The following is a 17,998-nucleotide window of genomic DNA, read 5'->3' as shown; positions in this document are numbered from 1 at the left end:
TTCCACATCAGTGAAAAGTTGGGTTTGGACTTGATGGATTTCCTGTTCTAAATGTATCTTTGTGATCTCTGAGATCCTATCCAACTCAGAAATTTAAAATTTTATCTATCATTCCATCATTTATCCATCATTAATTTTATTCATCATTAAAACTGAATATTTCAAAAAGGTAAAATTAAAAATCATTAGGAATTATTGAAATTCAATAAGAATAAATCTTATTCCTTTTTTTTTTGAAGAAGTTACTAGTTAGGTAAATTAGGGAGAAAATAGCATAGGGACTAGTTTCAGCAAAGCATTTGGATCAAATGATGAAACATGAGCTAGATAGTAGCACTGTTAAGTGGATTTTCAGTCATTTGGGTATAGTTATATCCAAAAAGTTTTGATTGGTGCCTTGATATCCAGTCTCATGTCCAGGATCACCATGGTCCTCCACTAAAGTTGGAATACCTCAAATAACTTGAATGTGACTGTGGGTAGAGAAAGGCTATGCCAGCAGAGAGAGCATGAGCTCTAGCAAGTCTTGCTGTATTAGAAAGGCTTTTGGGATGGGTTTGATGACAGGCTGCTATCATCTGTTTAACCATATTTGAGAAATCTTGTCACCACTAGTAGAGGACTGGATGATTTTGGTATTTATTTTGGGGGCTGAGACAACTCATTAAACTTTTACTAAGGGATGGCCGAGTTGTAACGTGCTTTGACTAAAGAGAGTATCTACATGCATGAAACCACAGATCTTTGAAGTATTGAAGTCAGACTATAGGTATATGTTAATTAGAATGCCATGGAGATGTTGGCCCTATTATCTATTCAACACTATCAGTGTTGTATAACAGTATCAGTGTTTGTATATGTATGTATATGAAGACATAGATATGTTTATCAGATTTTCAGTTGGCACAAGCTGGAGAGACAGCTAATATAACAGATGACAGGCCATTTTTATTATAAGTGTAACAAGATTAAATGGGTTTCATAGGTTGTTTTGGGCAAAAAAAAAATGTCACCTGATAACCAACCTCTTTGTAAAAAGCCTCTGCATAATGGTCTTTTCCCATTTGACATCCTTAAGACATAGTCTTTAAACACCCACATTTATGTCCATTCCGCAAGAACTTTCATGGACATAAATTTTAACAGGTGCAAACATAAAGTCCTGGTTTATGTTTAAAAATCAGTTGCATTTATACAGAAAGGAAAGACATTGCCTCGACGTTATTTAAAAAGGATCTGATGTTTTAGTAGGAATGCAATGCAGCTACTAAAAAAAGAAAGAAAAACGTACTAAGAGAAATAAGTGTTTAGATTACGGGAAAGTCATAATGTAACTATTTAGAGCTGACCAGACTGTATCTGTGATATTGCCACAATCTGGGTGCCATTTTTTGAAATTAAAATTAAAATTTTTCTTACAAACTAGAGTGTTTTCTAGAGTAGTACAACAAGATGGTTATCACAGGCTTGCCAAGTGACAATAAAGAATAGTTGAAAGAATCTGGCATGTGTATATATTTTGGAAAGGAGAGACATTTTATGTGACTTCAGATGTTTCAAGGATTGCCACTTAGAGGAAGAAACAGATCTATTGTTTTCCAGAGGTCAGCACTAGACCAATATTGATGGAAATTGAAGACAGGAAGATATCAATTCAACTTTAAAAAGACCTTTTAAGACAATTGGAGCTGTCCAGGTCATTTTGGAATGGAATAAAATATCACTGGTTCCTGAGTTGACTCACTTTCACTAGAGATTTGAAAGCAGTGACTGGGTGACTGTCAGGGAAAGATCCTTGTTCTTAGACTCTGTAATTCTTAAATTAAAAATTCTTGATTTGTAGAGCTCTTGGGGGGAATCTATCAGAACTAAAAAGATTGTTTTTTAAATTTCTTTGTTAAAATGATTGCTGCAGACAGGGTATTCAGTGTAGTGTGGCAGAAGTATTGGATTGGGAATAAGAGCACCTCCTCCTCATACCTTTCATTTGAATTCTGAGCATGTTGGGGTTTTTTTGTTTTGTTTTTGGTGAGGCAATTGGGGTTAAGTGACTTGCCAAGGGTCACACAGCTAGTAAGTGTCAAGTGTCTGAGGTCATATTTGAATTCAGGTCCTCCTGAATCCAGGGTCGGTGCTCTATCCACTGCGCCACCTAGCTGCCCCGAGCATGTACCTTGAAGGCTCAGGGCAGTAGCCCTTTCCCCACAGTATTTATACATCCTCTTTTGAAGAGTTGATGTCTCTCTTTTTTTTTTTTTTTTTTTTTTTTGTGGGGCAGTTAGGGTTAAGTGATTTACCCAGGGTCACACAGCTAGTAAATATCAAGTGTCTGAGGCTGGTATTGAACTCAGGTCCTCCTGAATCCAGGGCCAGTGCTTTATCCATGGCGATACCTAGCTGCACTCCCCCTCCCCTCCCAGTGTTTTAAAAGTTCTTCTGCAAAAGAAGAAAAGGAGATATGTATAGAATCCTTCCTTTGAAAATTCAGTGTTAAACTGCTAATCTTCTGGTTATAAAGGAAAAGGAAAAGTTTACTGAGCTTAAGTTGATATGGATATATATTTTCTTGATTAATCTCTATGGAATTGTAGCTTACTGGAATATAGGTATGTCATGTTTTGCACAGTAAATTCCTTGAGTATAAAACAGATCATTAAATGCACTTGAGTTAGAGGTGGGAAATTTACTATTTAAAGGAACTCTTTAATAAATACTTTGGTTAAGTAACTAATCTTTTTTGTGGTATGAATGGCCTTCACCTAATTTATGTGTTTTGTAATTTATATCTTTACAATTTCCTTTAAAATGATACATATATAATTTGTTATCCTTAAAACGTATAAGACACATAGTTGTATAATTTTAATTCCCCCCCTCCCCTTTAGGATGGGGAACAGGACATCCTCTTCCATGGATAAATCAGAAATTGCTCCTATAAATCAGATCCAGGTGAGTACACTTCATCAATTTTTTGATTATGGAAAGGGAATTCTGTAATCTTAATTGACTGAATGGTTTTACTCAGCATTTTACTTTATGTGGTTGGTAGTTTAGCAAAGTAAATATCTTAAAATCTGTTCTTTAAAAAATCTGTGAAGAATATATAGTCCTTGAGACTAATGAGTCCTAGGCCTCAAGTAAGTAAAAATCTAGTTTACTAATGTCTTATACATTTAGATGACTAGGTAACTGTTGCCTCTCCTCTGTGACCCACCTTGAGTCACTTTGGACAGCAACAATGCTGTGCAATTGGCTCTATCCAACTGTTGATGTAGGAAGCTTAATTAACCTGGTGCCTCTTCACTATAGTCTCCTTTCTTCTGTCTTAGATTATGCAATACCATTTTTGCCTCTTTCCTCTCCTGTCCTCCCTTCTTCACTCTCTTTTTTCTCTCCTTTTTTTTCTCCTTTCTTTCTCCTTTTTCAAACCCTTTTCTTTTTCAGCTGTTACTCAGCTCAGTAAAGTTTGCCTTCAATTTTTCTCTTTCTTCATTCCACTAATGTACTAAAAGTGACTTATAATCATCTTAAAAGACATGCTAATGTTAATGACTATCTCAAGGAATTTAAATTTAATGTAAATAGTTGAATCACAGAAGATGAAACTTAGAACATCAGAAATCATATAGTTTACCATATACCTGAGATGAAATTCTTACTAGGATTCCACTTAACAACCTTTGATGAAAGAGAGATCTCCTTCCTCCCAAATTAACTCATTCATCTCTTGAGAAGCTCTAATTTGTTAGAAAGGTTTTCCTTATATATAATAAACTGAAATCTGCCCTTCTGCAATTCCACCCAGTACTTAAAGTTCTACACTGTGGAGGTAAACAGAACATATTTATTTGTGTATAAAAAGCTGTATCTGAGGTCAGCAAGCCTTGAGTTAAAATTTTGCCTCAGGTACTTACCTCCTATATGACCCTGAACAAGTCACTTAACCTCTCCCATCCTCAGTTTTCTCATTTGTAAAATAAGAGTAATAATAGCATCGATCGGTGGGGGTGAAGATCAAATGAGATAATATATGTAGAGCACTTTGCAAAACATAAAGCAATTTGTTTTATTATTATTATTAATCATTACCTTTCCACAGAATAATCCTTCAGCTGTTTGAAGACAGTCATCATATAGTGTCTTTGCCAATTATAATTTTCTTCAAATCAAAAATCACCAATTCCTTCAGCTGTACCTCATGGCATAGTCTCTAGTACCCTTACCATTCTATGTTCATAAACAATGATCTTTTAATTGCTAAGTCTGATAACATTTTGTTAGATTTCTTGACCTTTTGGCAACATTTGTCACTGTCACTCTTTGCTCTTGGATAGGTTTCTTGGGGTTTTATGGAACTTTTCTTTTTCTATTCTCTTACCCGTGGATAGAACACTGGCCTTGAAGTTGGGAGGACCTGAGTTCAAAATGTTACTCTGTGTGACCCTATGCAATTCAACCCCAGTTGCCTTAAACATCTGGGGACATCTCCAGTTGTCCTGATATATATCTTGCCACTGGACCCAGTTGGCTCTGGAGGAGAGAGTGAGGCTGGTGACCTTGAACAGCCCTCCCTCACGTAAATCCAATTCACTGTAAATCATGACATCACCCCAATGGCATGATCTTTGAGAATGAAGGACAAACAACAACCTGTTTGCTTCTTTTCAATCTCCTTTGCTCATTCATCTATATCACACCCCTTAATTATGCATATAACCCAAAGCTCTGTCCTGGTTCTCATCTCATATACTCATTCATACCTGATGCCCTTGTTAGCTTGCATTGGTTTAGTTATGATTTCTGTGCACATGACTCAGATCAGCCCTATTGTCTTTCCTGACCTCCACTCAACATATCTCCAACTGCTTATTGGACATTACAAAAGTATCTTAAATGCAACATGTATATAACAGAACTTTTCTTCTTTCTTTTTCATCACCCTTATGCCTGTACCCTTCCCCCAACCCACCATTCTCCCAAAGTTCCCTATTTCTGTTGAGGGAACCACTATATAAATAGTTTTACAACCTCAACATTACCCTACTCTCCTCCCAACCTCACATATGTAATCTATTGCCATCTTGCTGTTTCTACCTTTCCACTGTGTCTCTCCCGCTGCCCTCTTCTTTTCCCTTACTTACGCACCACTCTAGTTCAGGCCTTTATTTATCTCTTGTCTTAGATGATCACAACAGCCTCATATTTGGGTTCCCTGCCTCATGTCTCCACCTACTCCAGTCCATTGTCCATATAGCTGCCAAAGGGATTTTCCTAAAGTCCAGGCTTGACTAAAGCACTCTCCTACTCAGGAATAATCTCCAGTGACTTTTTACTGCCTTTAAGATTTAAATATAAACTCCTCAGGCTTTTAAAGACCCTCATAATCTTTCCAAGACCTAACATTTCAGCCTTATTAAATATTACTCTCCTTCTTGTACATTGTGGTACAGCCAGACTGGCACTACATTCTCACTGGCTTTTTGCCATTCATGCTTTTTTTATGCTTTCCCCAGATCTCATAGTACATAAGATGTATACCCTTCTCAGTTCTACCTTTAACAGTCCTTTTTCATGAAGCTTTTCTCTTACCGGTACCCTTCCTGCCAAAATTACTTTTTATATATTTTGTACATACATGCATGGATACATGTGCACACATGCGCTGTCCCCCCAAAGTGCTTATTTCAAGTGGTTGTTTCATTTTTGCCTTTGTGTCTCCAGTACCTTGAACAGTGCCTGGTATACAGTAGGTGCTTAATAAATGCTTGTTGATTGACTGATTGCTTATGATTGTCCTCCCCTAGGTGTGTTTACATTTTGTTAAATCCCCTTCCAAAACACTGTTACTCAAATCTGAATATAGTAGAACAGATTACAATGGGAGTTCTTGCCTAACTTGTTTTAGCCACTTTGCATCTGTTGATGAAACATAAAATTGCATTATACTTTTTGGCTACCATACAACACTGTTAATTTATATTGATTTTACAAGCCACTCCCAGGGTGTTTTTTTTAAGATTATTATAAACAGTGTTGTACTAATTAAACTTTGTTATTTTAGTACATAAAATGTAACTTTTTAGGTACCTCCTCTAAGACTCTTACCATGATTCTTTTTATATTTGTTATTTGTTTCTCCTATTCTGTTGTTGGAGTTAGTGTTTCGTAGTTCTGGTTCTGCTTTTTTGATTTGCTTTATTTTGTAAAAGTCTTTTCAGGTTTTTTTTTTTTGTTGATACTCATTATACCCCTATTTCTGGTTCTGTTTCACTATTCTTCCAACCACCAATATTTGCAACCTTTGAAGCATGTTTGATTCCTCACTCTCCTCCCCACATATCCAGTCAATTGCCAAGTCTTTTTTTTTTTTTTTAGCAATCAGTTAATCATTTAACAGACTTTAAGTGTCTACTATTTGCTACTATGCTTTGGGGGCCCAAAAAGAGGCAAAAGATAGTTCTTGCACTCCAGGAACTTACAACCTAATGAGGGAAACTGCATGCAAACAAATATATACAAAGCAAGCTCTATACAGAATAAATAGGAAATAATTAACAGAGGGAAGGAATTAGGAGGGGTTGGGAAGGGGTCATAGAACATGAGATTTTAGTTAGGAGGGTTTAGGGGAAGAGATAATGAATTCGCTTCAGACATAGAGTTTAAGATGTCTATTGGACATCCGGTTTGAGATATCTGAAAGGCTGTTGGAGATGTGAGATTGGAGTTCATCAAGGAGATTGGGGCAATTTGGATAGATTTGAGAATCATCAGCATAGTGATTATAATTAAATTCATGGTAGCTGATGAGATTACCAGGTAAAATAGTATAGAGGGAGAAGAGAACTGGACCCAAGACAGAACCCTGAGGGACATCTATGGTTAGAAGGCATGATCTGGATGTTGTTCAGTAAAGGAGATTGAGGAATGGTCAGATATGTAAGAAGAGAACAAGGAAAAAGTGGTATCCTGAAAACCTAGAGAGAAAAGACTAGTAAGCATTGTCAGAGACATCTGACAGAGAAATCAAGGAGAATGAGGGTTGAGAAAAGGACATTGGATTTTGCAACTAAGAGATCATTAATAACATTGGAGGAGCAGTTTCAGTGGAATGAAAAGGTTGGAAACCAGATTATAAGGGGTTAAAGAGAGTGAGAGGAAAGCTGAGGCATCTATTATAGATGGCCGCAAAGAGCAGAAGAGATTGGGGATGGCAGGATCAAGGGAGGGTTTTTTCAGGATGAGGGAATATATAGGCAGTAGAAAGGGAGAGATTGGAAATAAGTGAGAGTGGAGATGACAAAGGCAACAATTTGTGGAAGACGACAAATTTTCATAAAATATAAAGTTAAAAGGGACCTGTCAGGTCATCTAGTCCATCTCCCTCATTTTGCAGATGATGAAACCAAGGTACAGAGAAGTTAAGTGACTTGCCCAGGATCATAGCTTAATGTGGAAGGGCCAGGATTTGAATCTAGGTCCTTGGACTCCAAATCTATTACTCTTCTATACTGTGCACAGTCACCACCCTAGCTCAAGTCCTCTTCATCCCTTGTCTAGCCTCCTCATTGGTGTCTACTTGCTTTAAATCTTCCTGTCTTCGGTATAAATTACTCTCCTTCATTCACTCTTTGGTTTGGCTAAACTGGCTTTCTGTGTTTCATGTGTTTCTCCATTTCTTCTCTCCATGCCTTTGCACAGGTTATCCCTCCTGTCTGGAATTCACTCATCACTTGTCATAGAGTCTCTAGTTTTCATCAAAACTCACCATCTCCTGCATGCACTGTCACCTTTCCTGATTTCTCCTTAGCTGCTTGTAATTCCTTGAATAATTTGCCCTCAGTTAATTTTATTTATATATCTGTACATATATGCATGCATATATGAAGATATTTGTCATTAGTAGAATGGAAGCTTCTCAAAGGCAAGGACTGTTTTAATTCTGTCTTTATAGTGCCAGTGCCTAGCACATAGTAGCCATACTTGCTTGCTGATTGATTTTAGTATTTCATTATGTTAATGTACCCTAATTTATTAATTTATTATTTTAATTTATTCAATAATTTTATTAATTTATTCAACCATTCCCTATTATTGAACATTTAGGTTGCTTCTAGAAAAGGACATTTAGGCTATTTCTAGTTTTTACCATTATAATTGTTATTTACCTGTCAAAGTGATCTTCCTAAAATTCAGGTTGGCCTGTCTTTCCCTTTTTCATTAAACTTCATTGGTTCTCTTAATGCCTCACTTTATCTTTTAAAGTCCTTCATAACCTGCCCCCTTCCTACTTTTCCAGTCTTCTTAAACTTTACTCCCTTCTACATACTCTATGATCCAGTGACTCTTGGCCTCCTTGTTCCTTCCACAAGATTATTGACTGACTACATCTGCCATCTCTTAACTTCATGCATTTTTCTTGTCTGTCTCTCATCTCTGGAATTTTCACCCTCCTCCTTACTTCTGCCTCCTAATGAGGGAGGCTAGACCATTTCCTTCAAGAAACCTTTCAGGAGTTTCCTTAATTTTAGTATCTTCTCTCTGAGATTATCTCTGATTTATCCTTCCATTTTTTTGTTCTTAGTTGTTTGTATGTTTCTTCTAATTGATCATGAGTTCCTTGAGATAAGTAATTGTTTTTGCCTCCTTTTGTAGCCCCCGATTGTAGCAAAGAGACTGGCATATATAGTAGGTGCTTAATGAATGCTTCTTGACTGGCATGAAAATTTTTTTAACAGATTATTTTTGTTTATTTGTTTTTATAACTCTTTTAGAGTAGATTCCTGACATTGGAATTATTGGGTTAAATTATATGATTTACTTTTGTAACTTTTACTGAGAATTAACTAATTTCTCTCTTAGAAAAAGCAATGTTGTAGCTCCTTCAGTAATAAATGAAAACCTGTCTCTCACCCCTTCAAACACCTTTTGTTATTTAATTTTTTTTTGCCAATTTGGTAGGCATAAGATGGGATCTCAGGATTGTTTTCATTTTAATTTGCACTTCTTTGATTATTAATGCCATTAAAATGCTTAGATCTCCTCTTGAAAGTCTCACTACAAAACGGCCCTAAGTAGAATAAAAGTATGTTTTTCATTATGTTTCATTATAGGAAACAATTTCACATAATTGTGTAGTGATCTTCTCAAAAACATCCTGTTCTTATTGCACAATGGCAAAAAAGCTTTTCAATGACATGGATATAAAATATACTGCAGTGGAATTGGACATGCATAAATATGGAAGCCAGTTTCAGGATGCTCTTCACAAAATGACTGGTGCAAGAACTGTGAGTAATTTCTTTAGATTCTGTATTTTGAAAGTATAACCTTTTTTTTTTTTAAAGTATTTCATTTGTGCTTCTCTTAGGACATTCTACTTTGTGGTAGAATTGTATGTGTGTACCATCTTCCTTAACTTTATTGTGATCCACCTGGAAAGTAAAGACTATGCCAAAATTATTTTTGTGTCTCCTTCCGTACCGAAGCCAGTACCTGACCTAAGGCAAGTCCCCAGCAAGCGTTTGAGTTGAGTCTCTGGTATTACAGAATTGGAAGAGCCTAGGTCCTCAAATCAAATAAGTGGGATTTCCTGAGCCAACCCTTTGGGTGCTAGAACTAGAAGGCAAGACTGAGAAGCAGCACAGTTAATTCAATTTGCAGATTTTTCTTCTGTCCCTCTTTGGTGAGAGGGTGAGGAGGATGCATCAGAAGTTTTTTTCTTAGGAAATGGATCTTTGCATGACTTTTTTTTAAAGATTTTTTTTCTTTATTTATTTCTTTTTGTTGTTGTTGTTGAGGCAATTGGGGTTAAGTGACTTGCCCAGGGTAACACAGTCAGTAAGTGTCAAGTGTCTGAGGCCAGATTTGAACTCAGGTCCTCCTGAATCCAGGGCCAGTGCTCTATCCACTGCGCCACCTAGCTGCCCCCATGACTTTTTAAAATCTCACAGGACTTTTTCTTCAGTAAGTGTTCCCATAGAACAGTTTTGTTATAAAGCCAATATTACTGAAAGCTTGATGATTTCCTTCTAATTGCATTTTTCTATCTCGTTTAGGTTATTTGTTTTCATTCAACTAGTACAGTTGAATCTATATCATTTATAGTAATAGAAGGCTTAGCCAGTTTTCTGTTTTAGCCTCAGAAACTTAGAGATTTTTCCCAATATTTAACTAGGTAATACGTGTCAACTCAGTCAAAGACTTTTTCAAGATTTGGTTTGTGTGAAGCATTATTCTAGGTGCTATAAAGAGATACAAAGATGAATAAGATATTGTTCCTGCCCTCAATGAGCTTTTTAGTATGTTAGGAAAGAGAAAAGTGTACACAGAACACTAAAATGTCATATGGGAGAGGTGAGTACTATAAAAAATGTACTCGGTGCTGTGAGAGTCAGAAGAAGAGAGATCAGACCAGGTTGTGGAGACTTGAGGGGTATTGTTGAGTTGGAGGTTGGGGCATTCCAGAAAGAGGTGGGCACAGAGGGAGCCAAGTGTAGGAAGTTATTGGGAAAATAACAAATAATTCAGTTTGATTGTAGTAGAATATGTGTGAGCAGAGTTTCCAGAGAAAACCAGAAAGGTAGGTTGAATCAGATTGTGGAGGCTCTGCATGTGTGTATATAAATCAAAGCATGTATTAATGTGTATGTACTTTTAAATGTAGAATTACATGTTAAATACTAATAATAACAGTAATAATTAACATTCACATAGCATTTTTGAGTTTGCAAAGCACTTATGTTATTTCATCTGCAATGAAAGGTTGGTGCTATTATCTCCATTTTACAGAAGAGGAAACTGACAAAGGTTAAATGACTTGCCTAGGGTCACTCAGCTAGTGTCTGAGGTCAGATTTGAATTAAGTTTTCCTGACACCAATCCCACCTAGCTACATTAGAGAGGTCCAAAATACATCTGAGAGGAAAGACTTTGTTACTGAATAGGAGGGGTGAGAGAAAGTGTCGTGAAGGGGATGGCATTTAATTTAAATCTTGATGTCATAGGTTTAAACATAGCTCGCTCTGTTGCTAGTTATATGAGCTAGGAGAATTCAGTTTACCTCTATGAGCCTCTGTAATTTGAGGATATAAGACTACATGATTTCTATGTTTATCATGACTGCACATGTATAACTATATCAAATTGCTTGCTTTCTCAATGAGGAAGGGAAAGAAGGAGGGAGGGAGAGAATTTGGAACTCAAAAAATTTTTTAAAATGTTAAAAATTGGTTTTACACATAATTGGAAAAAAACCATTTCTTAAGAAAAGACTCAATTTCTATGGGCCCTTCCAGCTTTAAGTTTATGATCCTATGTGTAGAGTTATGTATGTGTTTATTTGCATTTGTATGCATATGGAAGACTTTTTATAATCTGCTTTTCTTTTGGTGTAAGAATTGTATTTCTATACAATATATGTGGTAGATATTTTTATATTTTTAGTGTGTATAAGTTAGGTTGTATTATGTATACATTACTGCAAAAAGATAAAATAATAACTAACCTATTTTCTATTTATTTAACAGGTTCCAAGAATTTTTGTCAATGGGACTTTTATTGGAGGAGCAACTGATACTCATCGGCTTCACAAAGAAGGCAAGCTGCTTCCATTAGTTCATCAGTGTTATTTAAGCAAGTTGGGATCAAAGAATTTCAGACAGTAATGTAAGGTGCCTAGGCTGTGCTGGCAGATGTCAGCTTTTAGTCATTTTACTTATAAAACATTTAAAAAAATCTTTGAAAATGTGAACTCTTTCTCCAAGAATGGCTTATGAAATGGTGAACAATAAAGACCTGTCAAAACCTGCTAAATATTCTTCTTCCTATAGCACTTTAAGGCTAGGCTAATTTACTTGGCAACATTGAGGCTGGTACTTTTGTATCCTTAATTTTGTGGTTAAGCAATGAAACCACACAGTGATGGAATACAACTTTTCTTAGAGAATATTAAGATATTGTTGGAACTCTTACGTGCAAATTGAAAGTTAAGGGGTTAGGATTAGGGATTTGATATCTTACTTTGTATTGATGCTTCCCAGTCAGGGTTTGAATGTCAGTCTTGATCATCACTATCCAGCCTTTGTGTAAAGTTAGGAAAACAGAATAGGAATCAATCAGTCTTAAAGAAAATAAATTAATCCTTTATTGACTATTATTCCAGATTGCAGTACTGTAACTAACTGGTAGACATTATAGGGATATTGCTTTTGGCATGTTAAAAGGTGTAAAAGAACTTTATAATAATTAGAATTGTCCCAAAATAGAATGGGCTATTTTGTGAGGAGGTAGTATTTTTCCCATCATAAAAATTTTTTAGGCAGAGGCTGCATTACAGTCTGGCATGTTCTAAAGAAGATTATTGCATTGGATGGGAATTTCAATTAAAAATTTTATCAGTGTATGCCCAAGAATGCCTAAGAATCCCAAACCCAAACCAGTAACCCAGAGTTGATTAATAAATAGTTTGGCTTAACCCACCCCCTTAACCCAGATTTGAAATGTAAGAAGAAATGTGCTTATAGCATAAATAAGGAAAAGCCATGTTTCAATCACTTCCTACTTTGTCAAGTTTTATCTCCAATATCTTGGTTATATCATTAGTTCCAGTTTGCTCAATGTCTGCTTTGTGCAGGGTAGGGGTATTGTTTTAGGTTATAAGACATCTGGAGAAGAGTTTTCTATGTACATGTTTATGTTAGGATGGTTGAAATTCCAGTGGGAGAAAACACCTTCACAGAAGAAGAGACAGGCTTCTGTGGTCAAAGAATGTAACCTTTATATCCCCAATTAACATTCCATTTAAAAAGTGGCTGCTCACAGTAATCAAGATTTTCCTACTAAGGAGTTTTCCTTTTCAAATTTATATGCACTGCACAGAAAACACCAAGATTCTTTGAACTTTATACTCCAGTCCAACAAGCATTTATTAAGGATCTATTACATGGAACAGGGTGTGCTAGATATTTGGAGTACAAAGACAAAAAATGAAACAGCCCCTTTTTTCAAGAACCTTGCATTTTACTGGGGAAATAATGTATATTTGTATATGAAAGTTTGAAGGAGATAAGAAAGCACTTAACTACAAAAGATCAGGATATTAAGAACTCTAGATATTCCAGGAAAAACTTATAAATGCCACAACTTCTGTTATTATTACTACATAAGGATGAGATTTTGTTCTATGATATTGATTTAAAAGCCGTAACACTACCCATCTGAAAACCCTAAATGTCTTTAAAAAGCTAACCCAGTCTTATACTTTATAATATTCAAGCAATTGGAAGAAAATCTAACATTTGAACTCTTAGAGCAGGAGCCAAGAGTAACTCTTTAATTTCAGTGTTATTTTCATATAATCTACCTGTATCAGGTAGGCCTATGGTGGGTGTCAGTATTCCCTACCTGGTTTAGCCTGTTTTATAAGAACAGTTGGCTTTGGCAGCAGTTGCTGCCAAAGTTCATTTTGCATTTCATCTCAATTCTGCCTTATAGATTTTTTTTTTTATGGGCAATGGGGTTAAATGACTTGCCCAGGGTCACACAGCTAGTAAGTGTTAAGTATCTGAGGCCAGATTTGAACTCAGGAACTCCTGAATCCAGGGCTGGTGCTTTATCCACTGCACCACCTAGCCGCCCCTGCCTTATAGATTAATAAAAGTCTTTTTAATGTTAAGGTCCACAGATGCCTTCATACATTTCAAGGTCTGTGAATGTGGATAGGAAAAAAACCCATTACATTTTTATTTTCACTAACCTCTAACAAAAGTTTAGCATTTCCTCCAATTATGAATTAAAAAAAACAACAATGTTCTGAGAAGGGTCCATAGCCTTTACTAGTTCATGAAACAAAAAAGGTTATGTGAGGGCCAAATTTAATATATGGAGAGTTAATTGAGTGGCTCACCATAATATTGGGGTCCTGGAAACAATGAGGGATCTCTAGGTCCAAAGCTCTCTCCCCTCTGAACTGCCTTTTTAGATATTTCTCCCAGGCCAATAAGAAAGGAACCTAACAGCCTCTTTTCCACAAGCAAATCAGGTTTTATTAATGGGAATGAAATAAACAGCAAAGGTGAAATTAATAAAATCAAAGACAAGGGAATAGGGATAAAGAAATATGGATAATCCTCCTAACTCTAACCTAAGTCTATACAATCCCCACTCACTTCCAGTTCAGCTAATTCAAAAGAGCAGGACTCATATGTTAACTCACCACCTGGGGTCTGTAGCTTCAATGGAAAACCAGCTTTGTAGCCACCTTTTTTGCAGCTTTTTGCTGCTTGCACCACCAGAAGAGAAAAGTCCCTGCGGAAGAGACTGAGCTCCCCTCAGTGAGTGTTTACTCTTCCTCTCCCAAAAGAGGAGGTCCTTCAAAACTGCCTGTGGAGAGTGGTTTCTCCTGCTGACATCAGCAGCACACATCACTCAGGGCAGGCCAGGTGTGGCTCATCCTAATCGGTCTGCCAAATTCCAATAATCTTACCACAGTTAAGAACTTCTGGTCTACATAAACCTTCAGCAAGACTGACATTTTCCTCTGATGCTTTGACTCCCATACACCCCTGTGTGTGTGTGTGTGTTGTGTGTTGTGTTGTGGGTGGGAATACTATAGCATCCATACCTTACAGTTATGAAATCTTTTAAATTCATTTTATCAGCATTTTAGAGTTGAAACCCCAGAAGTCTTTTCCAGGTCTTTTATTGAGGTACAGGGAACTTATGATTTACTTAAATTAAGGTCATCCCCTATTTGAGATTGTTATGCAGGTCTCCTGCCTCCTGGGCCAGTGTTTTTTTTGCATTGTACAAGACCTCATTCCATTATAATCTTAATTTTTATGTTGTAAGAAGTGGAGTATAGGAGATATTATATTCTTTCAAAACATTTGTTTCATTCACTGTATTATCAATAAATTTTCTTTGCTTTTACCTAAAATATGTTAGTTGAGAAAAATAGAAGGGGAAGTGAAGTACTCTTCTGAGAAAAGAGGAAAGCATTATCACTACAAAATTTTAATAAAATCTAGGAACAGTAAGATGGAAATGTGAAGAATAAATGACATTTATATAAAGTGATCTCTCATAAGACTGTTTAGGGATAAAGGAGTGCAAATATACTCCCCGTTTTACAGATGAGGAAACTGAGGTGCCCAGAAATAAAATGATTGCTTATGGTCACACAACTAAATGTTGGAGGTGGGATTCATACCTACATTGTGGGATTTCTATCAGACCAATTTGCACAGCTCTTTTCATCCTACCACATTGTTATATTTGCATTTTGGGGAAAATGTTTCAGTCACATGTATTAAAAAATAAAAGTTTATGGTTGGATTTCCTTTGATAGTTTTAATATTTTATACAGAACAATAAGGATTATTCATAAAGAAAATTGCAGTTTTAGTTTATTCCTTTTTCATAGTGTCATTAGCTCTAGACAAAATGTGGAACAATAGGTTTCTTTAGGAAATCAACTGACCTGAATTTGAGTATTACTCATTTGTTAAATTAATTTAAAAGTATTTAATTGCTTACTGTTAGCCAAGTTCTATGGAATAGTGCTAAGTACTGAGATATAAAGACAGAAGAGAGGCAGAGCTTACCAGGGGAAACTGCCCATATGTGGCTTAATGGCTAGATAAGGGTATCTGAGTACACAGATGCACTTTTTTTTTTTTTGGTGGGGCAGTGAGGGTTAAGTGACTTGCCCAGGGTCACATAGCTAGTAAGTGTCAAGTGTCTGAGGTCAAATTTGAATTCAGGTCCTCCTGAATCCAGGGCTGGTGCTTTATTCACTGTGCCACCTAGCTGCCCAGATGCACTCTTTCCAACCGCAGGAAGCATATGACTTGATAGTTGCAGAGGGTCGGGGCATGCAGTGTGCCTAGGGATGATGAGGATGTGGGTGGGTGCCTACCCGCCTATGCATTTAAAATGAAGCAGGCACTCAATAATTAGGGACCTGAGTCCCAGAATGGAAACTGCAGAATTCAAAGGGTTGTGTTTTAGGGTTTAACCTCTGGTCGCAGGGTTTAGCTGTCTTACCACAAACTTAAGAGGAAAAGTTAGTTGGGCATAAACCCCAAAGGGTTTATTTATTTGCCCTCAGGTGTGGCTTATTCTTTAGGGTTAAAACAGCCTGAGAGAAATAATCAGCTTTTTTGGTACAAACCGATTTCAGTCTATTTCATTAAACATTTTTTTTCCTCAAAGGAATCTATTTTAGCTGCTTATATCTTTAGAGTATGTACTCATGTCATATGCCTATGTTTAATAATTATATTATCATTATGTATTCCACCCAGTATCTCTCCCTTGGAGTCAGTCATTATTGCACAACAAAGAAGCATCCTGAACCCCATTTTCCAGTGAAATTCTTAGATGAATTTTAGATGCCTTATATGATTATTAAATATTAACTTTGGTCTGTCATTTGTTCAAATTTCTTAACATGAAGAATTGCTATGCAAGGGCCTGTTGCCCTTTATATAAAACAAATTTAAATGTGTTTAAAATACTATGTACTACAAATATTTTATGAGAAGTAAAAAGACAAATTGATATGCAGTTTATTCATTGCTTATCTCAAGTTCTACAGCAAGTATGCAAGTCAACTAGCATTTCACAAAGGTTTAAATTTTTTTTTTGCTGTAGTCTCTAAAGAAGAGTGATTTATTCATTGTTTTTTATCTAGTCAAGGCCTAGTAGGAGAGGTAAAGTAAAAGCCCTAAAGTCTCTGAAGAATTATTTTATAATAATGCAATTAATAGACATATACATTTCCTTGAAAAAAATGGTAAGTTATAAACAGATGAAACTACAAAGGTTTTATAAAGCATTAATAAGCAGAATTAGGAAAACTACAGAATTTAGAAGCTATACATGTACCCAAATTTTATTAAGTCAGGATTGTGTTTGTGTATGGCTGATCTTTCTTTTCATATTAAAAACTATTTCCACTTTGAAAAACAGTAAACTTTAAAAGGTATGTAACTAACCAATCCAATCCACTGGCCTGGATTTTTTATTGCAATTGTTACATTTTACTTTGATTTTTATTTCCCAGTACAGGTTTCTTTATCAGTTACATACATGGAATGCATACTTTTTATATGCTGATTTATAAAAGTAATTTGGAACAAATGCTACTAAATTTCTTTCTAAAATTAATTGTTCTTGGGGATAAGCTTCTAGAGGATATGTCCCATACTTAGGGTAAATACAACATGGTTCTAACAGGTCATCTAGTCATCATAGTATTCTGCTTAGGTTATTTAGAATTATATAAAACAGTAAAAAAAAAAAAATTCAAACCATCAGATGGTTCCTAGATGTGTTAAAAGAATACTGTATGGGGCAGCTAGGTGGTGCAGTGGATAGAGCACTGGCCCTGGAATCAGGAGTTCCTGAGTTCAAATCCAGCCTCAGACACTTAACACTTATTAGCTGTGTGACCCTGGGCAAGTCACTTAACCCCAATTGCTTCACTAAAAAAAAAAAAAAATACTGTATTGATATAATATGAGATCCTTCTAAAATGAGATCTTTGAAAGGGAGAAAAAAAGGTATACAATGACAAAATATGCAAAATTACTGTATAAAATATATTTACTCTGAAAGTCAACAATTTCTTGAAACTCAAATAAAGGTTTTATCATTCTTGCCTATATTCGTTACTTTTTTTTTTTTTGGCAGGGCAATGGGGGTTAAGTGACTTGCCCAGGGCCACACAGCCAGCAAGTATTAAGTGTCTGAGGCTGGACCTGAACTCAGGCACTCCTGACTCCAGGGCCGGCGCTCCATCCACTGTGCCACCTGGCTGCCCCATCCGTTACTCTTTTCATCACCTTTATGACCTTTTTACCAGGAGTACAATGTTTTGCACAAGTCAGATTTGGGGGGAAGTTTTGAACTAGTATATACAAAACACTAAAGTGCCCATGCTTGCCTGCTAAGTAGGTAATTCAACTAATGTATAGTAAATTTAAAGTTTATTTCC

The 17,998-nt window shown here is 36.1% G+C and overlaps 1 protein-coding gene across 3 annotated transcripts in view; it reads left to right on the top strand.

The window, feature by feature from the left end:
* Positions 1–17,998, top strand: part of GLRX2 (glutaredoxin 2) — a 41,373-nt gene that overhangs the window by 4,988 nt on the left and 18,387 nt on the right. For 2 of the 3 annotated variants that reach the window (XM_044001573.1, XM_044001571.1), the window contains exons 2-4: positions 2,886–2,949; positions 9,111–9,287; positions 11,526–11,811. In XM_044001573.1, the coding sequence (XP_043857508.1) occupies positions 2,887–2,949; positions 9,111–9,287; positions 11,526–11,663 (378 nt within the window). In that variant the 5' untranslated portion in view covers position 2,886 and the 3' untranslated portion in view covers positions 11,664–11,811. Of the gene's footprint in view, positions 1–2,885; positions 2,950–9,110; positions 9,288–11,525; positions 11,812–17,998 lie in introns of those variants that run through there. The other variant, XM_044001572.1, reaches the window with a different exon arrangement.

Source organism: Dromiciops gliroides, chromosome 4 (assembly GCF_019393635.1).
Source record: "Dromiciops gliroides isolate mDroGli1 chromosome 4, mDroGli1.pri, whole genome shotgun sequence".
NCBI classification, from domain to species: Eukaryota; Metazoa; Chordata; class Mammalia; order Microbiotheria; family Microbiotheriidae; genus Dromiciops; species Dromiciops gliroides.
The sequence above is the reverse complement of the archived record's forward strand: the minus strand, read 5'-3'. Positions and strand labels throughout refer to the sequence as shown.